General features: G+C 53.6%; 1 protein-coding gene across 1 annotated transcript in view; it reads left to right on the top strand.

Annotated features, from left to right (window-relative positions):
• Positions 1-22,587, top strand: part of RBKS (ribokinase) — an 86,283-nt gene that overhangs the window by 50,034 nt on the left and 13,662 nt on the right. Inside the window, exon 7 of the mRNA XM_055121840.1 lies at positions 553-741. Coding sequence (XP_054977815.1) covers positions 553-741 — 189 coding nt within the window. The remainder of the gene's footprint in view (positions 1-552; positions 742-22,587) is intronic.

The raw sequence follows: 22,587 nt of genomic DNA, 5'->3' as shown, positions 1-22,587 counted from the left end.
CCTTCACAGAAGAGAATGTCAGGAGGAGTCAAATAGTGGAAGTAAAACAGCTTTAGAGATAATGAGGAAGGAAAGGAAGAGACAGAGAGAGACAGACAATCAAACAGAGATAGAGAGACAGAGAGAGCTCACAGGTAGTAATTCCTGAGTCGAGAGCCAGGAGTAAGCCCTGAGCATCACCGGGTATAGCCCAAAACAACAACAAAAGTTATGCTCAAAGCCAGCAGTTTTCAACTTTCTAAAACCACTGTGGATTGACCCCCATCCTCGGGTGAGAGTTTGAAACCTCTGATGGCCTGTGGGGGGCAGAGGGTGTACCAGCGATTGGAAAGGAAAAACTCGGTAACCCCATCGATCAGAAATGGGACAGAACCCCAGTGCTCTGTGCCCTGTCGTGCACTGCCCCCGCTCCTGGACGCTGGCCGAGGTGGTTGGAAGCTGGGCCCCAGTGAGCGCCGGACGCCCCTGTGCAGACAGCTCCCCCGGGTACAGGGAGGCCACCGGGCTCTGAAGCTCCGCTCCTGACCTGCCTTTCCCGTCGGTGCTCTGCAGGCGGAGATCCTGACAGGCCTGCCGGTGGGCGGCCCCGAGGACGCGGGGAAGGCCGCACGGACGCTCAGGGACAGAGGCTGCCGGGCGGTCATCGTCACCTTGGGTGCGGAAGGATGTGTGCTGCTGACGCAGGCAGATGCCGCCCCCAAGCACATCCCCACGGAGAAAGTGACGGCCGTCGACACCACGGTAGGCTTTTCCGTCTCCTGGTCACCTCAGGGGTCATGCCTGGCCTTGAGATGCGCCTCGGTGTAACTAAGCTGCAACACCCGAACTTTCTGAGCACGAGGGAGAAGCCTCCGGGGGAATATGGTCAGAGGAGGGGATCGTGGGGACGGGAGCTGCAGCGCCAGTCCCCTGAGCCCCGGGGGCGTAGCGTGAGCACTCAGAAACTCACTTTCCTCATCCGTAAGATGGGACTTTTCGTCAGCTTTTACCTATTACTTTTTTTGTTTGTTTCTTTGGTTTCGTTTATTTTGGACTGGAGGGATAGCACAGTGGGTAGGGCGTTTGCCTTGCATGTGGCCGACCTGGGTTCGATTCCTCCATCCCTCTCGAAGAGCCTGGCAAGCTCCCTGTGGTGTATTCGATATGCCAAAAACAGTAACAAGTCACAATGGAGCCGTTACTGGTGCCCACTCGAGCAAATCAATAAACAACGGGACGACAGTGCTACAGTGGTTTAATTTGGTTTGGGGGATGTTTCCACAGTGCTCAGGGGCTGCTCCCAGCTGGGTGGTTGGGGGTCGCTCCTGACAGTGCTCGGGGACTGTGCAATGCCCGAACCCTGGGCTCCCGCTCACAGAGGTAGTGCTCCATCTTTTTTTGTTTTGTTTTGGTTTTGGTTTTGCTCTTTTGGGGTCACACCCAGTGATGCTCAGAGGTTACTCCTGGCTCCGCACTCAGGAATTACTCCTGGCAGTGCTCAGGGGACCATATGGGATACTGGGAATCAAACCCGGGTCAGCCACATGCAAGGCAAACGCCCTCCCTGCTGTGCTATTGCTCCAGTCCCAGGGCTCCATCTTTAGAGGTGCCTCCCTGGCCCCGTTTATCTTGGCATTTGTTTATACATGTATTCTGTATTCCATGTATATTCAAAGAAGAGTTGACTGAATGCCCATCCTAGACCAGCAATGTACTCGGTGCTAGGATTACAGTCCCCGGTAAGACAAGGGTCCAGATAGTGAACAAATCATCCGTCTCTCAAGCCTGAAGTGGGATGAAACCACTTGGAGCACTGAACGATGGGGCTCGTTAGCTGGCCCGTGGTAACAACGATGTTGTTTGATTTGGTTTTGGGGGTCACGCCTGGTGGTGCTCAGGGCTTACTCCCGGCTCTGGGCTCAGGAATCACTCCTGGCGGGCTCGGGGATCTGTGTGGAGTACAGGGGATCAAACCCCAGCCAGCACGTGCGAGGAAAGCGCACTGCCCACTGTACTGTCTCTCTGGCCCAGTGACAGCTGTCTTAAGCTTTCTGCCTTCTCTTTATATGCGTGTCATTTAACTAAACTTTGCAACAATTTTTTTGGTTTTTTTGTTTTGTTTTGTTTGTTTGGGGGCCACAGCTGGCAGTGCTCAGGGTTTACTTGTGGCTCTGAGCTCAGAAATCCTTCCTGGCAGTGCTTGGGGGGACCATATGGGATGCTGGGACAAATCCAGGTCAGCCCCATGCAAAGCAAACACCTCACCACTATACTCTCACTTTGCACCTTTGCACTTTCACAGAAAGAGAAATATCTGTATATGTGTATCTGTGTGTGTGTTTCAGAGAGAGAGAGAGAGATAGAAACTTTAGTTTTACACTTAAAAAAGACTTTTTCACATTTTGGTCATTTATCCCGAGGAAACTTGGTGGTGTTTTGTGTCTGAATATGCTTTGAAAAATAGGTAAGAGCCAGAGCAGTGGTACAGCAGATGGGGGGGCACTTGCCTTGTACACAGTTGATCCCAGGGTCCATCCCCGGCATCCCGATCATCACCGGGAGTAATCCCTGGGTGCATGGGTGCAGAGCCAGGAGTAACCCTTGAGCATTGCTGGGTGTGACCAAAAAAAACAAAGAAGTAGATGATAAGTACAAGAAATGCTTTTCTGACATCTGAGCTGCTTTCAAAATGTGCTTTCTAGGCCAGAGAGATCGCCCCGGCTGGAGTGCCTGCTTTGCACGCAACCCTGAGCCCCCTGGGGCCCCCCAGCAGCACCACAAACACCCCTAAAGCAACAAGCCAAGGCTAACCCAAAAGTCAAAAATAGCTTTTTACAATGTGCTTTATCAAGTATGTGGCCAAGTGTACTTGGCGGCGGGATTCTCTCTGCAGGTAATCATCCCCGAAACCACTACGTTGCTATTTTGCCAGGAATAGGAGCCTGAATGAGAGAAATTCCTCATTTGTTCTGAAAGCCATCCTCCATTCAACCAAGTCATTCCAGGTCTCGAAGTAAAACCAAAGACTTTATAGCAGGCTCCACTTCTCCCCGGCCGATACATTTCAAGACTATAATGCCTAAAATCCCAGAGAGTACATTCTTTCCTGTTAATTGGCCATGTTAAAGTTTCATTTATTAATCAGGCTCAGAGACTGACAGTGACCAAACAGAGACCCCGCATCTACACAGCTCCTGTCGCTGTGACCGTAGCTCTCTTTCAGAACAGTTCCCTGTCCCTAAGATTCCGGGACAGTTCTAGACTGTGGGTGATGTGAAAAGCATCGCCACAGATGGGGGCCTCCGTGATCTCTTGCTGCAACAGACAGGAAGTGCCCGCTGATGACCCAGAGTGGCTCGTCCTCTCTGTCAGCCCAACGGTCACAGTTGAGCTCAGCGGCAGATGGGCAGATGCACACCCACTCCATCATGCTGCTCGGCTCTGCCATGGAGCGTGGAAACATCCAGAATAACCTTGCATGCTGCTGAAACTAAGCTGTTAGTAATCTAGGCTGTTACCCGGGAAGGTGGTCCTTGGGATCACAAGGGCAGTGAAATAAGGGCATTGCAATGGCACATCAGGTGCCGAAGATTGATAGTCCAGGGGTTTAGGCACTTGGCATTACCCAGTCAGCCCCAGTTCCATTCCTGGCACTACTATAGTTCCCCAAGCACCTCTGGGAATTAGCCCAGATCACCGCTGGGTCTGGCCCCAAAGCCAAGAGTAATTTAATTTTAAAATAAAAATAATAAGACTCCATGTTTTAAAAGCAAACAACAAAACTACTATACAAGCCAGAGAGATAACATGGGGGGTGGAGGGTGCTTGCCTTGCACATGGCTGATCCGGGTTTGATCCCCGGCATCCCATATGGTCCCTGAGCACCACAGGAGTGATTCCTGGGAGCACAGAGCCCGGAGAAACCCTGGAGCATTGCTGGGTCTGACCCCCGAAAACAAAACAACAGCCACCAAAAAAATAACTCTAATCTCAGAGATCAAACCAATACAGGAAGTTCAGTGTCCAGGAAACTGATGCAATGCATGAGAGAAGTCAGCAGGAAGAGAAAATTCCAGGACAAGGGTCACTCCCAAGAGAGTGGGAGAGAGCAGGGGACATCTTCCAGGAAAAGACAACTGGGGGGAGAAAAAAAAATTATATATATATACACACACATATAATACCAATGTGTTTGAATATGCCAAGGGAATGTCTGACAGAATTTAAGGATGTGTTAATAAATTGAGGAAATGAAAATAATCTTTGCACATCCCACGACCACAAATGCACAGTCACGTTACCATGTAAAATGCCTCTGTTGATTCCACCCGCGTGGGGATAGATGGTCACCACGCTATTACAGTAGGATGCATGAGTGTTTGTATGAATCTGGGGGTGGAAGGCTCATCTCTAAAGCTCATCTCTTGGAAGTCAAGATCAAATGCAGAAGCCCATTTTTTTAAATAGCAGTATAAGGGCCAGAGAGCTAGAACAGGATAGTTAAGACGCTTGTTTTGCACACGACTAGCCCAGTTTGATCCCCAACAGTACATACAGTCCCCTGAGCACCACCAGGAGTGACCCTGAGCACAGAGCCAGGAGTAAGCCCCTGAGCATTGCCGGATGTGTCCCCTCTTCCCCACAAAGAGAAATGAAAGAGCAGGATGAGCATGCGACTGGAAATAGACGACAAATCCCAGAAGAAACCACGACAGGAATGTGAATTATTTGCTTCAGATGAATGGGAGTGGAGAGAACTGGGACCTTTTAACTTGAAGCTTTTTCTTTTTAAAGAAATGTCTGTGGGTGGGCTTTGATTTTCTTTTTTAATTTAAAATTTAGGGAGATACTACTTCACACCCAGGAGGATGGCTGTGATGAAAACCAGATCAAAGCAAGTGTTAAAGAGAATGGGGAGAAATCAGGGCCCCTCCTGAGTGAGGGTCGGAGTGGAAGAGGGTGTAGCCAGTTTAGAGTATACTCGGGAAAGGCCCGGAAAGGTTTCAGGCAGAGCTCTGAATGGCCTCACCCATTCTGCCCCTAGGTATATAGCCAAGACAAATGAAAACCCGCGTCCCCACCAAACCCTAACCATGAACATCCTGGAATCATGGCTTACAGTGGCCCCCAAAGTGGGAACGACCCAGATTGTCATCAGCAGATGGTTGGATGAACAGATTGGCGTGTCCTATGCAATATAGTCCTATGCAATATGACACAGTGGCATATTGTCCAGCCAGGAGCAGGAATACTGATGGATTCTCCACATGGGTTGACCATCCAGGATGGAACACTGAGCACAGGAAGCCAGACATGGAAGGTCACGTGTTCTGTGATTTCGTTTTCATGAAATCTCGAGCACAGAGCTGTCCATGGAGGTGGGATCTGGGCCGGTGGTCTCAGGAGGGGAGAAGAGAAAGTAGAGAAGCTGCAGAGTGGTGAGTGGGGGCCTTTTCTGGGTGGGAGCTCGACCCAGAGACAGAGGCTGCGTTACACACTGGAAAGCAGCGACCCTAATCGACAACTTACTTTTTAAAAGACACAAAGTGGGGCCGGAGCGATAGTACAGTGAGGAGGGCACTCATCTTGCACGCAACCAGTGCAGAGCTGGTCCCCAGCATCCCACCTGGTCCTCCCAGCCTGCCAGGGATGATTACTGGGCACAGAGCCAGGAGTAACCCCGGAGCATCACCAGCTGTGACCCCAAAAGCCTAAATAATAAATAAAAGACACAAAAAGTTTATGCCCGCTCCTCTCTGCGCAAACCTCGAAGACTTTACACTAAGAAAGCCCCTCTCACAGAGAAACCTGCTGCCACTTCCGTTTTACAAGAAACGCCCAGAGCAGCTAATTCCAAAGAAGCAGGAAGTAGATTGACAGTGATTAGTGGTGTGACAAGAAGAGGGGGCAGCTCTTTTTTGTGTGTGGTTTTGGTTTGGGGGCCACACCCAGCGATGCGCAGGGCTTACTCCTGGTTCTGCATTCAGGGATCACTCCTGGTGGGCTCAGGGGGCCATCTGGGGTGCCAGGGATTGAACCCGGGTCAGCCATGTGCAAGGCAAACATCACACCCACTAGACTGCGCTCCGGCCCCAAGAGGGGACAATTCCTGGTGAATATGGAAGTCCCCTCCAAGTGAGGAAAAGGTCCTGGAATTAGGGTGAGGGTTGCCCAAGACCGTAAGCCAGCTGCAGTGCACACTTCTACAGGCGAACTCTGTTGCGTCTCCATGTGGAAAACCACGATCCAACCTAAGTAGCAGAGAGATCTTTCTCAGCCGCCATCAAGGGCTGGATGCTCGTGAGAAAGAACTTGCTCTAAGGAATCCACCCACCGGCTCTCAGAATTCCCCTCTCCCCACAGGGGAGCAGAAGTGACCCCAGAACAAGGGCAGCTATTTTCTCTTTTCCTTTCTTTTCTTTTTTTAATTTTAATGGATCATCATGAGATAGTTGCAGATTTACAAACTCCCATGAGTACGTTTCAATCAAACAATGTTCAAGCACCCATCCCTCCACCCGTGCCCATTCTCCACCACCAATGTTCCCAGTATCCCTCCCGCCACCCCCACCCCTTCCCACCCCCTGCCTCTGTGGCAGACACATTCCCTCCATTCCCTCTTACTCTCTCCTTTTGGGTGTTACGGTTTGCAATACAGGCACCAAGTAGCCATCGTGTTTGGTCCATAGTCTGCCTTCAGCACGCATCTACCTCCCCAAGGGATCCCTCCAACCATCCTTTGCTTAGTGGCCTCTTCTCCGTCCCAGCTGCCTTTCCCCCTGCACATGAGCTTGGCTTCCAAGCCGTGGAGCGGTCCTCCCAGAAGGGCAGCTATGTCCTCGCTGCAGCATCTCCCCCCGCTCCTCTCGTGACTGAAACGCGCCTGCAGAAGTCCGTCAGAGATGTGGAGAGAGGCGGAACCCCCGGCTTGACTTGCTCTGGCGCCTTGTCACCTTCTGGCTTTTCTCTTCCTCCCGGCCGGCCCCTGGGCCTGGCACGCCTTTTCAAAAAGAGACCTGACATCCATTCCACTGTCACCTGTCAGTCACGCCCCAGCGGAGCTGGGGGAAACGGAGTCTCTGAGTGGGGAGCCTTCCTCGGCGAGCTGGCACACGGTCCCCTTGAGACAGACAGCGTCCCCCATGCGGAGCCGTCTCCCCCACACGTCAGCGCTCCTGCAGACTGCTATATTTGGGCCTGCCTCGGTGCTAATAGTGGGATATATCACTTCTATTTTTACACCCGTCTTCCCGTCGTACTCGAGTGAGATGGTGGCAGTAGCTGCAGATGTCCCCGGCTCAGTTTGGAAGACATGACAGATGTGTCTCTCTTCCCAGCTCTGCATCTTCTCAGGGTCTCAGCGCCCCCAGAGGACAAGGCACCCCCGTCCTCATTCCAGGCCCTCCGGCCCGAAAGGTTCGCGACTCTGCCGGCCCTGGTGACTGTTGACAGTGGTCGTGAGGCGTCTCTCGTTAGGCAGAGACGCACGTCCAGACACCGCAGCACCGTCTGTTCGTGGCCCGGCACCGTTCTCCTGCTCTGACATCCCCTCCACACGGCTGACGGTAGATTGCTTCTCTCCGTGTGTTTGGGACAATCCCAGTGTTCACCCCTTCACTGGATAATTAAGAATTCAGGCTTTGCTTAGTCCCCGGCACCCCAGGTCATCCCCCAAGCCCCACCAGGAGTGATCCCTGAGCGCAGAGCCAGGAGTAAGCCATGAGCACCTCCAGGCGTGGCCTCCCAGATGAAAAAAAAACAAAAAAAAACCCCACAAACTCAGCCCATTGGTTATTCCGTCTTCGCAGGAACCACTCTCAGGACACAGCATCCTAACTCGGGCTAGATAGGAAAGAGAAGCAGAGTAATCAAAAGCCAGGGCACAGGAAATCCCTCTTGCTGAATCTCTGTCCCCCTCCCGGGGGCACTGCTGGTGATGTCCAGCGATGCCCAGTCACCTGGACATGGGCACACGCACACACACACGTGTGGCAGCTCAGGGCTTGCAGATCAGCTCCACACTACAGACGTTGTCTCTGGGACGTGGCGCTTGACTCCGTCACGCTGCGTGGGAACAGTGGGGCCCGGGTGAGCAGGTTTGGGCAGAGGGTGGAGGATCACCACAGTTTTCTAAAGTAGCTTCTTGGCATAACCCGCCCTGCTTAGACTGTGCCCCGTTTTCAGCCGTCTGGGCTGCTCTGATGGGGAAAGGCTTCTGCCAACCTTGCCAAGGTGCCATCAGAGGACTGTGCCAGCTTTGAAAAACCCAGCCACTGAGGGTCCTTGTTCCCTCCTGGGGTGGCCGTTCCCCCAGCCTGCTGGCCGGCGGAAGGCCAGTTTAACACCTGCTGCCTGTGACTGAGATGCAGGGCTGAGGCGTGGCAGCATGGGTGTGGGTGGGTGTTCGGCCTCAGGCCATGCCCAGTGGTGCTTGGGCGCTGTCCCCGAAGTGGCTGGAGGAGCATCTTCCCGCACACGAAGCATCAGTGCTCAACCCTTCACCGCCTCCCTGGGCCCTCGTGCTCTGACGCGGCTTCCGGGGCCCGAGAGAGAACTGCATGCTGGAGTGTGCGCTAGGCGTGCTGGAGGCCCAGGTTCAATCCCTGGCATTGCACGACCCCCCAAGAACCACCAGGAGTGAGCCTCCAGGCACCGTCAGGTGTGGCCCCCAAAGAATGCAGAGTGTTTCTCTGCTCCAGCCAGTGGAAGTGCTGCTTCACCCTCTACAACCTTGCTTGGAACCCAGATGGGCCAGTTCTGAGACACGGTGGCCTCGGTCTCTCTGATGCCCCTTCAGTGCCCAGTCCCCAGCAAAACACTTGTTTTTTTCTTTTTGGGTCACACCCGTTGATAACACGGATTACTCCTGGCCCTGCACTCAGGAATTACTCCTGGCGTGCTTGGGGGACCATATGGGACTCTGGGGATCAAACCCGGGTTGACCACATGCAAGGCAAATGCCCTATACACTGTGCTATCACTCCAGCCCCTAGCAGACCACTCTTTCTTCCTCTCACCTCTTCCTTCCTGACCAACACAGACATCCTTCATGTTTGTTCATAAGCACTCATTTCTGAGAAGGGCCTTTATTTTATTTTTTAACTTTACCCAAACACTAGGGTTTACACCATAGTGCTTCATAATACAGTTTTTACAGGCATTCTGAGTCCCAACCCCAATCCCACCTCAGAATGCCCTTCCCCCCACCACTGTCCCATTGTCCCAAACACCCCCAAGCTTGTCCCCTAGGCAGGCACAAAATAATGTATTTTAAATGAAATTACCAAGTATAAAGTATAAAGGCCCAGAGCGATAGTACAGCAGGTAAGACATTTGGCCTTGCTCAGGGCCAGCCCAGGTTGGGTATGGTCACCCCAGCCTACCTGAAGTGATCCCTGAGCACAGAGCCAGTTGTAAGCCCCGGGCATTGCCAGTGGTACCCCGATCCACCACCATCCCCCCCAAAAAACACCTTACTTAAAAAAAAAATATTGTGAAAGTTGTTCTATCTCATCATGGGGTCATTAAATCTGTTTTGGGTTTGCTGAGCTGCTGTTGCTAGTTGAGCGTCCGGGTCACAGTTTTTGTTTATTGAGCTTAGTTGGCGTCTGCGTTACTCTGCATCTAATTTGCTGTGCTCCCTCTGGGCTGTCAGGACTGTGGGATTTGGAGGTGTCGCTCCAGGAGCTCCAGCACCTGCTGACCCGGGTCAGTGGGGTTTACATGGCAGTGGCCGTGGCCGCCAGGGCTTCCAGAAGTACCGTGGGAGCTATGGAGGAGGCTGCCCGCCCCCACCTGGAGGGGACCCCAGAGTTCTCAGCCTGAAAGCCGGTGTGCCTGAAATTTTTTTCCGTTTGGCGTCTCTTCAGAGATTAGTCGCGAAGCTGCAGAGCCGGGTCGTTGGTGGCAGCTGTGGGGTGTGGGTGTGGCAGCCGGGGACTCACCCACCCCAGACTTTGAGTCGGGAGACTCGGACCCAGGAATCCTAGCAGCGTGGCCTGCATGTCCTCCGAGACTTAGTCGTCAGTCGGTAGAGCTGGGCCGGTGGGTGGGTTTCCCTGGCGGCCGCCGTCTGTGTCCAGAAACGTCCCTGGTTGCCGAGACGCTTCAGTAGCCCTCGCTTGGCAGATGCCAGTGCTTGGTACGGGGTTTTGAGAGTGAAACCCCGCGGGTGAAGGAGCGGGGGCTCTAAAGGGGGGATTCAAGGGGAGCACCAGCTCTCGCTGCCTTCTCCGGCCTGTGAAAATGAGGCTGTTCAGTGTCAGTGTCGGAAGCCACCGTGCCTGAAGGGAAAAGCAAAGCAGCCAAAGGAAACAGTGCTGGGGTGGGGTCAGGGAGAGGGGGTGCAGGTCGGAGACTGGGGACTTGGTGGGGGGAAGAGGACACTGGTGAAGCCACAGGTGATGGAATCCGGGACACCTGAGACCCAATCATGAATAACTGCGTAACTCATTCATGGGGATCAGACTTTTAAAAAGAAGGCGATGCTGGGAGCGGGCGGCAAGACTGGGGTTCGGGTGCATGCCTGGCCCCAACTCGTCCTCCTGGAGACCCCAGCAGTGCCTCAGTGGCTTGGGTCTCTGAACTGCGCCGCATCCCCCTGCCCAGGAGGCCGAGAATTGCCCCCCCAACCCCCCAGCCTCCTGAACACCACACCAGGAGGCTCCACCAAAAAAAAAAAATCAAGATTTTTTAAATTATCATTATTATTATTTTAAAAAAAGAAAAGTGATTCTTGTTCCCCCTTGGCTTTGCCCTCAGGAGAAGTGTAGGCCTCTCGCCACTGCCGCTTCAAAGGGGGGTTTATTTCAGGACTGCTGTAAAGCTTTACGTCACCCTGTTGGTGTTTCAAAGGTACTCTAAGCCTAGTGCTCAAGAGGAGAAAGGGACAGACAGCCCAGACAGAAAGAAGGATGCCAGAGGCCCATCCTCCTGCCCCGCCAACCCGCCACCCACGCAGATTTGAATCACACACAAACTCGAGTACTTACGACAGCAGAGGTTACTATTAAAACCATGGGAAGCCCCTCCATGCCCTCCCAACCTCCCAAAAGTCAGACATTTCTCTAGAATTCAGGAAGTTCTCTGAAATACAATGAATAATGATGATGTTGATGATAACAATAATTAAAAAGAAAACGAGACAAGCCTGACCATGATCAGCTTTGTAATTCTGTATCTCAGTCACTCAAAAAAGAAAAAAGAGAGATTGTTCAACCACACAAGAAATCAGCAGTATGTGAACTGAAAATAAATTCTTTCTATTGCCCATCAGGTGGGCAAACACTGAAAATGGAGACGCATGTTCTCATGAAACCCAGGGGCAGTGCTCTCACGGGCAGTTTGACCATCTCTGCCCAGTGCCGCCTGCCAGGTCAAAGTCACGGTGAAGTCTCGAGTCAGATTTGTTGGGGTATAATCATGCCTCCAGATGTGACATGGTGACCCTGAAACTTGACTGATGACCTCTGAGGTAGCTACAACCTCTGGAATCCCGTAAGTCATACAAATTCTACGGCCCCTGGGGCTGGAGTGATGGTACAGCAAGTAGGGTGCTTGCCTTGCGTGCAGCCAGCCCAGATTCCATCCCAGCATCACACATGGTCCCCCAGCCCCTCCAGAAGGGGTCTCTGAGTACTGAGAAGGAGTAAGCCCTGAGCACTGCCAGGTGGGATAAAAAAAAATCCTAGGGAAGAACTGGTCCCATTGCTAAACCCACCTTCATGCTCAGCAGCCCTCAGGGAAGGGTGAGGCTGTTTCAGAGAGGGGGGACAATGGCTCCTGCAGGAAGCGTGCCCTAGGTCGGTCTGTCTGTCTGTCTGTCTGCCAGTCTCGGGCACTCGAGGAGCTCTGGTGTACCAATCTCCCTTGTTGAGTGCCCTGCACCCTCCCGTTCGGCATTCCAACACCGACGTTCCGTGTCACCTTTGCGACGCGGGCTTCTGGAATGGCTCCCATCCTCCACTCCTCACTCCCTGGCCCTGCTCGCTGCCCCCCTTCAGTGCAGCAGCCACGGGTGGGCCTCGGAAGTGGGTCTCGCGGTGTCTGGCTGTTCACTCGCTTTGGGTCCTCTGAGGGTGCCACGTGGCCTAGGCTCTGTCCTCTCCCAACTCTCCTTAGGATGGGCACGGGGCCAGGCTGCCTTGCTCTGGCACGGCAGGGTCATGCCAGGCCCCTAGAGCTCTTCCATTCGCTCCTGGCCCCGGCGAACAGCCTGCAGAGGGGGCACCCCTCTTCGGAATGAGAATCAAGTCAGCTCGGGGGGGGCCCTGACATGCCAGCTCGGGGAGCCTGGAGGAACGAACTCTGAGAAGGGAGATAACAGACAGTGCCAGCCAGCTTCAAGGGCCTGCGCAGCAACTGCTTCCGGGGCAACTCTAGGGCTGTGTGTGTGTGTGTGTGTGTGTGTGTGTGTGTGTGTGTGTGTGTGTCCTCTGGTACAGTGCACAGCGTATTATAACAGCCCCCAAACCCTCAGATAACCCAGAGTTCTACTTCCTTTGGGGAAACTTACTTGTTTGTAAGAGTCACTTAGCATCCCTGAGCCCCGCTGTCCTCGGAGTATCTCCAAGTTCTGTCTGTCCCTTGCAGCCTGCGTTGATTTTGCCAAGGGAAAGAGTGAATCAGATACAAAAGTTCTTAGAGAGAGAGAGAGAAATATTTGTCGCTGCTGCTGTCTTTGCTGCTGCGGGATCAGGATCCCACCTGACAGCGAGGCGGGGGATCGAACCCAGGGTCTCGCACACAAGTCAGGCTCTACCATGCAGCCACATTTCTCCACACTGATGCGCTTTTGTAATGACCTGGAAACAAAATAACACCCAGTTTCCCATTTAAAAAGACATCCTGAGAGCAGGAGCGAGAGTACCCCCGGGGTAAGGCTGTGACTGCATGGTGGCTGACCCCAGTTTGATCCCCAGCACCCCACAGGGTCCCCCAGCCACCGCCGGGAGTGATCCCTGAGCACAGAGGCAGGGATAAGCCACACTGCCAGGTGTGGCCCAAAACAAAGTAAAAAAAATACCCTGAGATGATTTCACCTGTAGTCCCAGAAATGCCAGACCAAGAATGTTATGTCACAGTGGATAAAGGGCACCCTAGAAGCAAGGGAACCCAAAGGATAACGCAAAATAGCCTTTTTGACCTTCACAAGAGTTTCAGGAAGTAATTGGAGGTGATGATGGTGCAATCTGACTTGGGCTGTCAGAAAAGATGTAAGGGTCCTGACTATAGTGTACAGGGGACAAGATAATTGCTGAAGGTCTGAGCCACAAGTCATGAGACATCTGTCAGGCCCAGGGCACATTAGCTCATTGCATTACTTCCACATCAGCAGATTACCTCCCTCATTAGCTAATCATGCAGAATTAAATATTTTTAATTATCCTTCTTCACCCAGCCAGTGATAGGTGGAAAACTCTGGGCTCTCAAAATCCTCGGGGCTTTCAAAATCTTGGCAAGTGCTTTCAGAATTCTCACCACCCCTTGAGGCCTCATCTGAAGGTGTCTGCCTGGGTGCCATCCCGGGACCAAAAGTCACTGTCACTGTCATCCTGTTGCTCATCGATTTGCTCAAGCAGGCACCAGTAACGTCTCTCATTGAGAGACTTACTGTTTTTTTTTTGTTAAAACAAATTTTATTAAAATATTAGCAATTAAATAATGAATATAATTTTCATACAAACTTTCTTATACATATATATTTGTTTAGAAATCACGAATCATGAAATCCCCATTAATCGTCGATTTCTCGAGCAGGCTCAGTAACCTCTCCTTTCATCCTTTCCCTGAGATCTTAGAAGTCTCTCTCTACTTGGTCCTCTCAATGATGTTGCACTGGAGGCTCTTTCGAGGGGGGGGGGAATGAGATCCCACTTGTTACTGGATTTAGCATATGAATACACCATGGGAAGCTTGCAAGACTGTCCCATGTGGGCAGGAAACTCTCAGAAGCTTGCTAGTTTCTCCCAGAGGGAGAAGTAGGCTACAAGATATCCCTTCTGAGAGCTTGCTTTTAAGGAGAGACTTATTGTTACTGTTTTGGGCATATCCCATACACACGGGTAGCTTGCCAGGCTCTGCTGCTCGGGCTCGATACTCTTGGTAGCTTGCCGGGCTCTCCGAGAGGGGTGGAGGAATTGAACTCGGGTCGGCTGCATGAAAGGCGAACGCCCAACCACTGTGCTATCGCTCCAGCCCCGGGACCAAAAGTACCATCCATATCCCCCAGACAATATAGGGACTCCCAGGGGGAGCCCAGAGTCCAGCTTCAGACACAGCCAGAAACTTGCAGAAGAGCAATGGGGAGTAGATGAGAGGTGGGATGGAGAGAAAAGGCAGCCGCTCAGGCCCAGAGAGATAGGACAGCGGTAAAAGCAGTTGCCTTGCATGTGGCCAACCCTGGTTCACTCCCCAGCACCACACAGGAACCCTCGAGCGCCACTAGGGGTGATCTCTGAGCACAGAGCCAGGAGTAAGCCCTAAGCACTGCCGGCCGTGGCCCCAAAACCAACAAGAGGGAACATGTTAAACGTTAGCAAAGGTCAAGAGCAAGTAGGAGTTGTCCAGGTCAAGCTCTGTAGGCGTGGACAATCCCTAATCGAAGGGAAAGGAAATAGCCCCTCGCCAGCGAGAGGAGAGGGCCTGAGGTGCCTGAGGCAACCCAGACGAATAATTGGAGGCGGGCTTCAGACCATCTGCCTTGTCAGCCCCTGGCCCCGGGTTCAAGTCCTCGGCATCCACATGTGCTGGGCACAGTCCCAGCTGCATTCTGGGACTCCGGCACCACAAGCAATTTCTACCTTCACCCCAGTCAGCACGGCCACTAAACTGACGGGTGGACATCACGGCACGCCTCTGGGGGGCGGGGGTCATGAGGACAAGAAGGCCAGGAGTGCCAGCCCGAGCGTGGCATGGTGTGTGAGGAATTGCCCGTACCGGCCTGGGTCACCAAACCCTGGCTCGGTTTCTTCTCTTTATTGTCACCGTGTCACCAGTCACTGTCACCAGGCAGCAAGGGGGCTCTGAGGCGGCAGGAACATGGTAATAAGCCAGAGCGCCATTCCTTCTGCAGCGCCCGCAGCCTGTGCCTGATTGCGTGGCCTGACGGCTCAAGGCCAGCACGGAGCTAAACTCTGTGTTGTGCAATGGCGGGTGAGTCAGCGTGATGTGCAGGGGCCCTGCGGTCGCCGCTGAGACGCGTGGATGCCTTTGCTGTTTGCTAATCTGGCCGCCCCTGACGTGAGCCCGCAGACTTCACGGGAAACAATGACCGTGTTTCAAGCATCTCTCGCTGAGATCCCACGGCAGCTGTGAGCGGCTGAACACTTGGCAGAAAACGCTCGAGCAAGTCTTTTGTGCGGCTCAGTCACGTTGAACTCACGGTCTTGGGTCTGGATGACGGAGTCACAGCAGAGGCGGCCCCGACCGCCAAGGCAGCGCCGTGAATCAGCACAGACGCTCGGCGAGCAGCGCTTACTCCCCGGGACACTGAGTTATTTACGTCCAGGGTTTCCGCGAATGCTGTCTGAAGAATGGGCCCTTTTTATGCCACATTTCATTCCCACTCAGCATCTGACTTCTTTCTGATTCACAAAGGAATTCTTCACATTACAGAATAAGTTCATCTACCGCAGATATGTCGGGCGGTAGTGGAGTTTCAAGCCGGTTTTAAGTCTCCACGGGCCCTTCTCTGGGGTGAGCCAGACACGAGGCCTCGAGTGGCGCCTACTGGTCCAGGTCACCATGCCCCGGAACCTAGAGGGGGGTTCAGGCAGCCCGCTGGGCTCCGGGCCGCGTGGCCCACCGCTTACAGCTGTCAGAGCAGGCCAATTCCCAACGGACCAGCGATGCCCGTGTGTTTTTCCAGCTGGCCCACCTCTGGGCAGACAGGGCTGGCTACTCCTTGGAGGTGGTGCCCGACACGGCCACTGAGCACAGGACACCAGGGTCCCCTGCACTCCTATGGCTGTTGTCAGGACCGTTGTCACATTAAAGCCAAGTAAAAGTTAACTAAGTTGGTGTAAATGAGACGTAAGCCCTGCCCTCTTCCTGAGCATCACCGCAGCGTGTGAAACACACAGCTTCAACCCCACCCACCCCGTTTCCCCACTCCTGGGTGACAGGGTCGCAGAAGCCGCTGAGCACTGAGGGGACAGGACTCAGGTGTGGGCTACACGAGATGGTACATCAGCATTTTTCACGTGGAGATTGATTGTGGCAGGTGGGCCACTTCAAAACAGCATCATTCCAAATGCCCCGTTTGAGTTCCAGGGTGACCGGCCAGTCAGAGCCTTTCACAAGCCGGAAGTTGCACATGGACAGGGAGGCCCAGGGAGGAGCCAGCAAGGGGCCTCGGTCAGTCCAGCCATTGGCTGACTTGGTCCACGGGCCGGTAAAGGTGCTGACCCCCGCTCGGGCCAGAATGTCCCACCGAGTTTCTACACGTGGGGAGCATGGCCGGACGGGACCCTCGGTTGCTGTCTCCTTTGATCCGAGACCCCCGTGGTGATCTCGTGTGTTCCGGTTAATGAATATGGCACAGTTCCAGTGAGGGAAGAGTCTGGCTGTCCCGGGAGCAAGGCGTGGTGGCTTTTCCTGTCCTTTAATCATTGACATTTAATATATTGCAAATGGAAAGGGCAGAGTACTGGGTTGAGGTGCTCTCCTGGCCCACAGGCGTCCCCAGGTCCATCCCCAGCACCAAATACGGTCCCCTGAGCACTGTCAGATGACTCCAGGCACCCTCCTCTCACCCCAGAAATGGAAAAAGAAAATACAAGTTGCAGTCTTTGGAAACTCCTCTCGGCTGTGCTCAGGGATCACTCCGAGAGGTGCTCAGGGGCCACATGTGGGGCCCTGGGGGTTGAACCTGAGTAGGCGGCTGCGACTGCGTGCGAGGCAGATCCCTTGCCCCTGAGCCATCGCTCCACCCCCCCTATTTTGATCTTCCCCACCCCTTTATGGCGGTTATTGTCTCGTTGCACTGTACCAGGGGAGCCCTCGGCGTGCGGGGCAGTGCAGGGATCCCACTCGGGTCCTGACGCAAGACAGGCTCTGCCGTGGAGCCAGACGCCCCCGACCGGGACGCCACACTCCATCCCCACTGACCCCGCTGCCTTTATCCCACTGAAGGAGGCTTGAGCCCCATAAACTGACTCCAAATGGAAATGTGTAATTCGAGAGAAATTCTGATATCGAAGGAAAGGCGCCGCGAGGGTGTCAGCCCTTGCAGTAAATTAAAGGGGAGCACAAGGAGAGCTGCACGTCGCGTCGACGCGCAAATAAAATTAGAACCAATATTTAGGCATCCCCCGCCTCTTTTTTTCCCTGCTGTGACACCAAGGATTGACTCCCAGCTGAAGGCCTGATGCAGTTCATCTTTTCTTTCCCGCTGGAATATTTGTCCCCATAAAATCACACGTGTTTTATCTTTAGCATGTGAAATTAGATCTTTTCACCTTCTCCATTCTAATCGCAACAGAAAAAAATAATCAGGGGAGGAGGAAGGGTCCAAGTTTCCCCTCTGCTGCCAGGGGAGAAAGGATTCCTGTTCTCCGTCTGACGGGTTCAAGTGCTATAAATAGCTATTAATCCTTCCCTGCTAGTGAGCCTCTCTCTCTCTCTCCCTCTCTCCCCCTGTCTCTCCCTCTCCCCACCCCCCGTCTCTCACTCTCCCTATCTTGCTCTTCCTCCCTCTCCCTCTCTCTTCTCCCCTCTCTCCCTCCCTCTTTGCCCTCCCTTTCTCCCTCCCTCCCTCTCTCTCCCCCTCCCTCCCTGTCCCCCTCTCTCACCCCACTTCTCCATTCTAGAGCAGCAGGTACCCTGCCCAGGAACTAATGCAGTCAGCCCACAGCTCTGAACTCTGTTCAGACCTTGGAGCTGGGTGCTTCCTCACTGTGGCCTGTTGTTCTCGGCCAAGCTCCATCCGTCCCCTTGATCTCTGGGCTTGGGTTTGCTTTGCTTTGTGGGACTGGAGCAATAGCACAGCAGATAGGGGGTTTGCCTTGCATGCAGCCGACCCGGGTTCTATTCCGCCACCCCTCTTGGAGAGCCCGGCAAGCTACCGAGAGTATCCCACGGCAGAGCATGGCAAGCTCTCCGTGGCGTATTCGATATGCCAAAAACAGTAACAACAAGTCTCACAATGGAGACGTTACTGGTGCCCGCTCGAGCAAATCAATGAACAACGGAGCTACAGTGCTATAGTGCTTTGGGGGGCCAACACCTGGTGGTGCTCTGGGATCACTCCTGGTGGGGCTCCAGGAACCATATGTGGTGCCAAGAATCGAACCGGGAAGGCAGCGGGGATTGAACCGGCGATGACCTTGTGCCAGCCGAGCACCCTGCCCACTCTGCAGTCTCTCTGGCCCCAGCCTGGGTCCTGAAGGGCCCATCAGTTCCTTACAGGGAAGGTGCCCCACATGGCCCTGGGTCCCCACCCCACCCCTTGGGCAGGGGCTGTGCTGGTCTCTGTCTCGGGGCCCCCAGAGCGAGCCGCGGGCCCTCAGTGGCTGGGCAGTGCGGGGGGCCGACACCCAGCCACCAAGGTCTTAGCAGGCCCCGGCAGTGCTGGGGCGGCCTCCCGCAGAGGCTGAGGCATCGAAGCTGAACTAAGGCTGCCCACGAAGCTGCTGCCACACGGGCCACCCCCCGAAGGCATCGCCACCCAGAAAAAACTGAGCCGAGTTTCCGCCGGCCTCACTGGGGGACGGCCGTGGTGAAAACCGGCCTTCTGGGGGTGTCCCAGTGCTGGCCCCAAGTCCTGTGACCGTGAGCGAGTTCCCACTCGTGGCCTCTCCCTCCCGGAGTGGAGGGGGACTCGCGCCACCACCCCGCTCAGGATAGTGCTGGGCGTCCGAGCAAGGCGCGTGGGCCAGCAGCGGTCAGCAGAGGCAAAGCCCAGTCAGGCTGTGACGCGGGCGGCGGGCCTGTGTCCAGCGCTTCCCCAACTGGACCCTGCCTTGGTCCAGGGCCTTGGTGGACGTGTCTCGGGTGCTGCCTCTCCCGTGCATCCCATGCCAGGAGCTGGTTGGTGGCTCCCAGGCGCCGGGAAACCACATCCATCTCCTGCGTGCGGGGGTGAGGGGACTCTCCTGGGCTTGGCTTTGTTCTGGCCACTGACTTCAATACCACTATCCGAACAGTACCCCAGACGCCCACCATGCTGCCCACGGCCTCCCCACACACTACCTGAGAGCCAGCCTACAGAGAACGGAGTTTGCTGTTATGTTTCCCCCTTTCTGGTTTTTTTTGTTGTTATTTGTTCTTTTTGTAACCAGCATTGTTTGGGGGGGGGGTGTCATTCCTGGCAGTCCTTGGGGGACCCTGCAGTGCCAGGGGTGGAACCCGGGCCTCTGCGTTCCTGCGTTCACCCACTGAACGTTGTCCAGCCCTCGCTGTGTTTCTTCGTCCTCCACAGGAGAGATGGTTCAGACGGCTCTCCCTTTAATTCACTCAGCATGGTGCCCTGCAGCTCCATCCACGTTGCAGCAAACGGCAGGATTTTTTTTTAATTTTATTTATTTTTTTAATTGAATCACAGTGAGATACAACACAAGTTACAGAGTTGTTCAGGATTGGGTTTCAGTCATATGATGCTCCAATACCCACCAGCATACATTTCCCACCACCAGTGTCCTGCACTCCCCTCCCCACCCCGGCCCCCCAGCGGGCCTCAGGATTTCGTCTCTTTCACGCCTGAGGAGTCCCCATCGTGCCGGGATGCCACAGCGCCTCCATCCCTCGTCTGCGCTTGGGCAGCTGGCTGTGTCCAGACGTCACATCTGTGAACAGCACAGCAGTGGAGACTGGAAGCTCCATGACAGTGAGGGTAGACTGCATGTGTGGCCCTGAACCTCTTCCACCCAGAACCCGGCACACGCTTTGGTGACAGGGTCCATCCTGAAACCAGCGTCTCGTGCAAGGGTGCCCTGGCCCTCCACTGCTCCTGGTCCTCCTCAGAGGGGATGGGAGGAGAACCCCTAAGCCAACCCGGTCTCTCCCAATCAAGATCGAGCAGCCAGACCACATGAGCAGTTGACGTGTCCGGCTGGAGAAGCACGTGGGTGAATCTGTACCAAAGAGCTTTTACCTGAACAGTTTTGCCAGGGGGATTCTTTTTTTTTTCTTTTTTTTGGGGGGTCACACCCAGTGATGCACAGAGGTTACTCCTGGCTTTGCACTCAGGAATTACTCCAGGTGGTGCTCAGGGGATTATATGGGGTGCTGGGAATCGAACCTGGGTTGGCCACATGTAAGGCAAACACCCTACCTGCTGTGCTATCACTCCAGCCCCCATGGGGATTCTTAACCAGAAGTTCCTGGTGCCTTTATAATTCCCCTTAAGCAATTTACCAACTCACGGGCTGGAGAGAGAACAGCAGGTGCTGCACTTGACTGGCCTGAATTTGATCTCCAGTATCCCTGATGGCTTCCCGAGCCCCGCCAGGACGGATCCCTGAACACAGAGCCAGGAGTAAGCCCTGAGCACCTCTGGGTGTGGCCCCAAAGCAAAAACACTTCACGCACTCTTGAGTGAACTCCCCAGACAGGAAGAAAGCACACTGTTGGCTGGAAATGACCCACTAGAAATGTTGCCACGGGGTTAGCATCAAGTTCATTTCCACACAGGACTAACTAAACTCAGAAGATTAGGCATGAGTCTCATAAGAAGTCATTGTTGTTTTTTTTTTAATTTTTAAATGAATCACCATGAAGTACAGTTACAGACTTACAAACTTTCGTGCTTACCTTTCAGCAGTACAATGATAGAGTACCCATCCCTCCACCAGTGCCCATTCTCCACCACCGAGGTTCCAATATCCCCCCGCCCCCCGCCCCTGCCTCTGTGGCAGGCACATTCCCTTTTACTCTCTCTCTCTCCTTTTGGGAGTTGTGGTTTGCGATACAGGTATTAAGTGGCCATCATGTTCGATCTATAGTCTATTTTCGGCATGTATCTCCTATCCCGAGCAAACCCTCCAAGCATCCTTCTCTCTCTCAGCTGCCTTTCCCCCCAGCATGTGAGGCCAGTTTCCAAGCCGTGGAGCAATCCTCCTGGTCCCTATCTGTACTACCCTTGGGTGTTAGTCTCCCATTAAGAAGTCATTCATTCTCATATGAAACGATTTTGCTCAAACTGTGCTCGTTGGCCTGGCATGTGGCTTAGTGGTAGAGCACTTTTCCTTGCAGGTAAGACCCTAGGCTAGATCCCTGGCACTGCCAAATACTAAAGAGTGCCCAGGTAACAAATGGCTCGACACAGAACATAAATCTGTGGGAAGGAATAAGGAGAGAGGGTTAAAAATAGGTACAAGGTGTCTTTTAGGGAAATTTCTTGAATTAGATTGTGATGAGGGCTGAGCAGCCCACAAGTACAGGAAAGAACTTTTAATTGTATATCGTAACTGAATGGGTCACATGGCCTGTGAATCATAACTCAGTAAAACTGGGGCTTTTGGGGGGCGGGGAGCCACACCTGGTGGGGCTTGGGCTCGTGTGCTGCAGGGGATCATACCAAGGCTCTCCCTTCCCTCTGTCACCTCCCCGGCCCCAAGGCTGGGCTGGGGTGTGAGTGTGTGTGTGCTGGTGTGTGTCTGTGTGTGTCTGTGTGTGTGTGTTTCCATCAAATAGCTACTGAATTGGGGATCCAGGTGGAAAATTGTATCTACTTTAAATAAAAGACAGAAATTGGCTCAGTAGTAGAGCGAGCCTGTACCTTACATTGTGCTACCCTGGGTTTGATCCTGGTTCTGCAAAAAAGAGAAAACTTTGCTGCAAAAAAAAAGAATATGGGGGAAAGAAAAACCCTGCTGCATACAGTTTCATACTTGATTGACCTATAATTATGATCATTTGAAAGACATCAAGACAATATCTGTTCTTTTAGTCACCATATTTTCAAAGCAGACTATCTTAAACTAGTAATTGAAATGTAAATATAATAAATTTAAGTGGCTAATATTAGCCAGTCACGCACTTACGGCATAATATGTGGCATTCCCCACAGCTGTATTTAGAACAAAAATCAACAGCAGCAGGACACACAGGGCTGGAGAGATGGTACAGCAGGTAGGGCGTTTGCCTTGTATATAGCCGACCTGGGTTCGATGCCCGGTATCCTATGTGATCCCCGAGCCTCCCAGGAATGATCCCTAAGCACTGTGCCAGAAATAAGCCCTGAGAACCACCAAGTGTGGCCCCAAAAATAAGAAGAAAGGTGGGAGGGAGCAGGCTGGAGCATCAGTTTTGTATGCAAGAGGTCCAGGTTCCATTTCGGGCACCTCATGGCCCCCCAGCACCCTCCGAAGTGAGCCCGACGCACAGTGTGGGGGGTCCCATGACCGGATGTGGTCCCAAAGATCCCAAAACTGAGGAAATAATGAGCAGCTCCTGTTCACAGTAAGAAACAGGCCTCTCCTTGCGAGACTGTTGGGGGAGGCGGAAGCTGGACGCTGGGAAGGGGATGGTCTCAGCTTACCCGCACCCGGGGGCTGATAAGACGCGAATACTCAGCTCTGAGCCCTGGGACGGGGCTCTTGCCTGAGCAGCCCAGCAGAGCATCTCGGGGTCCACTCGTAGGCGGAGCCTCCTGCCTGCACGGCCTTT

This window comes from Sorex araneus, chromosome X, assembly GCF_027595985.1.
Source record: "Sorex araneus isolate mSorAra2 chromosome X, mSorAra2.pri, whole genome shotgun sequence".
NCBI classification, from domain to species: domain Eukaryota; kingdom Metazoa; phylum Chordata; class Mammalia; order Eulipotyphla; family Soricidae; genus Sorex; species Sorex araneus.
Note: the sequence above shows the minus strand (reverse complement) of the source record. Positions and strands in the feature narration are given on the sequence as shown.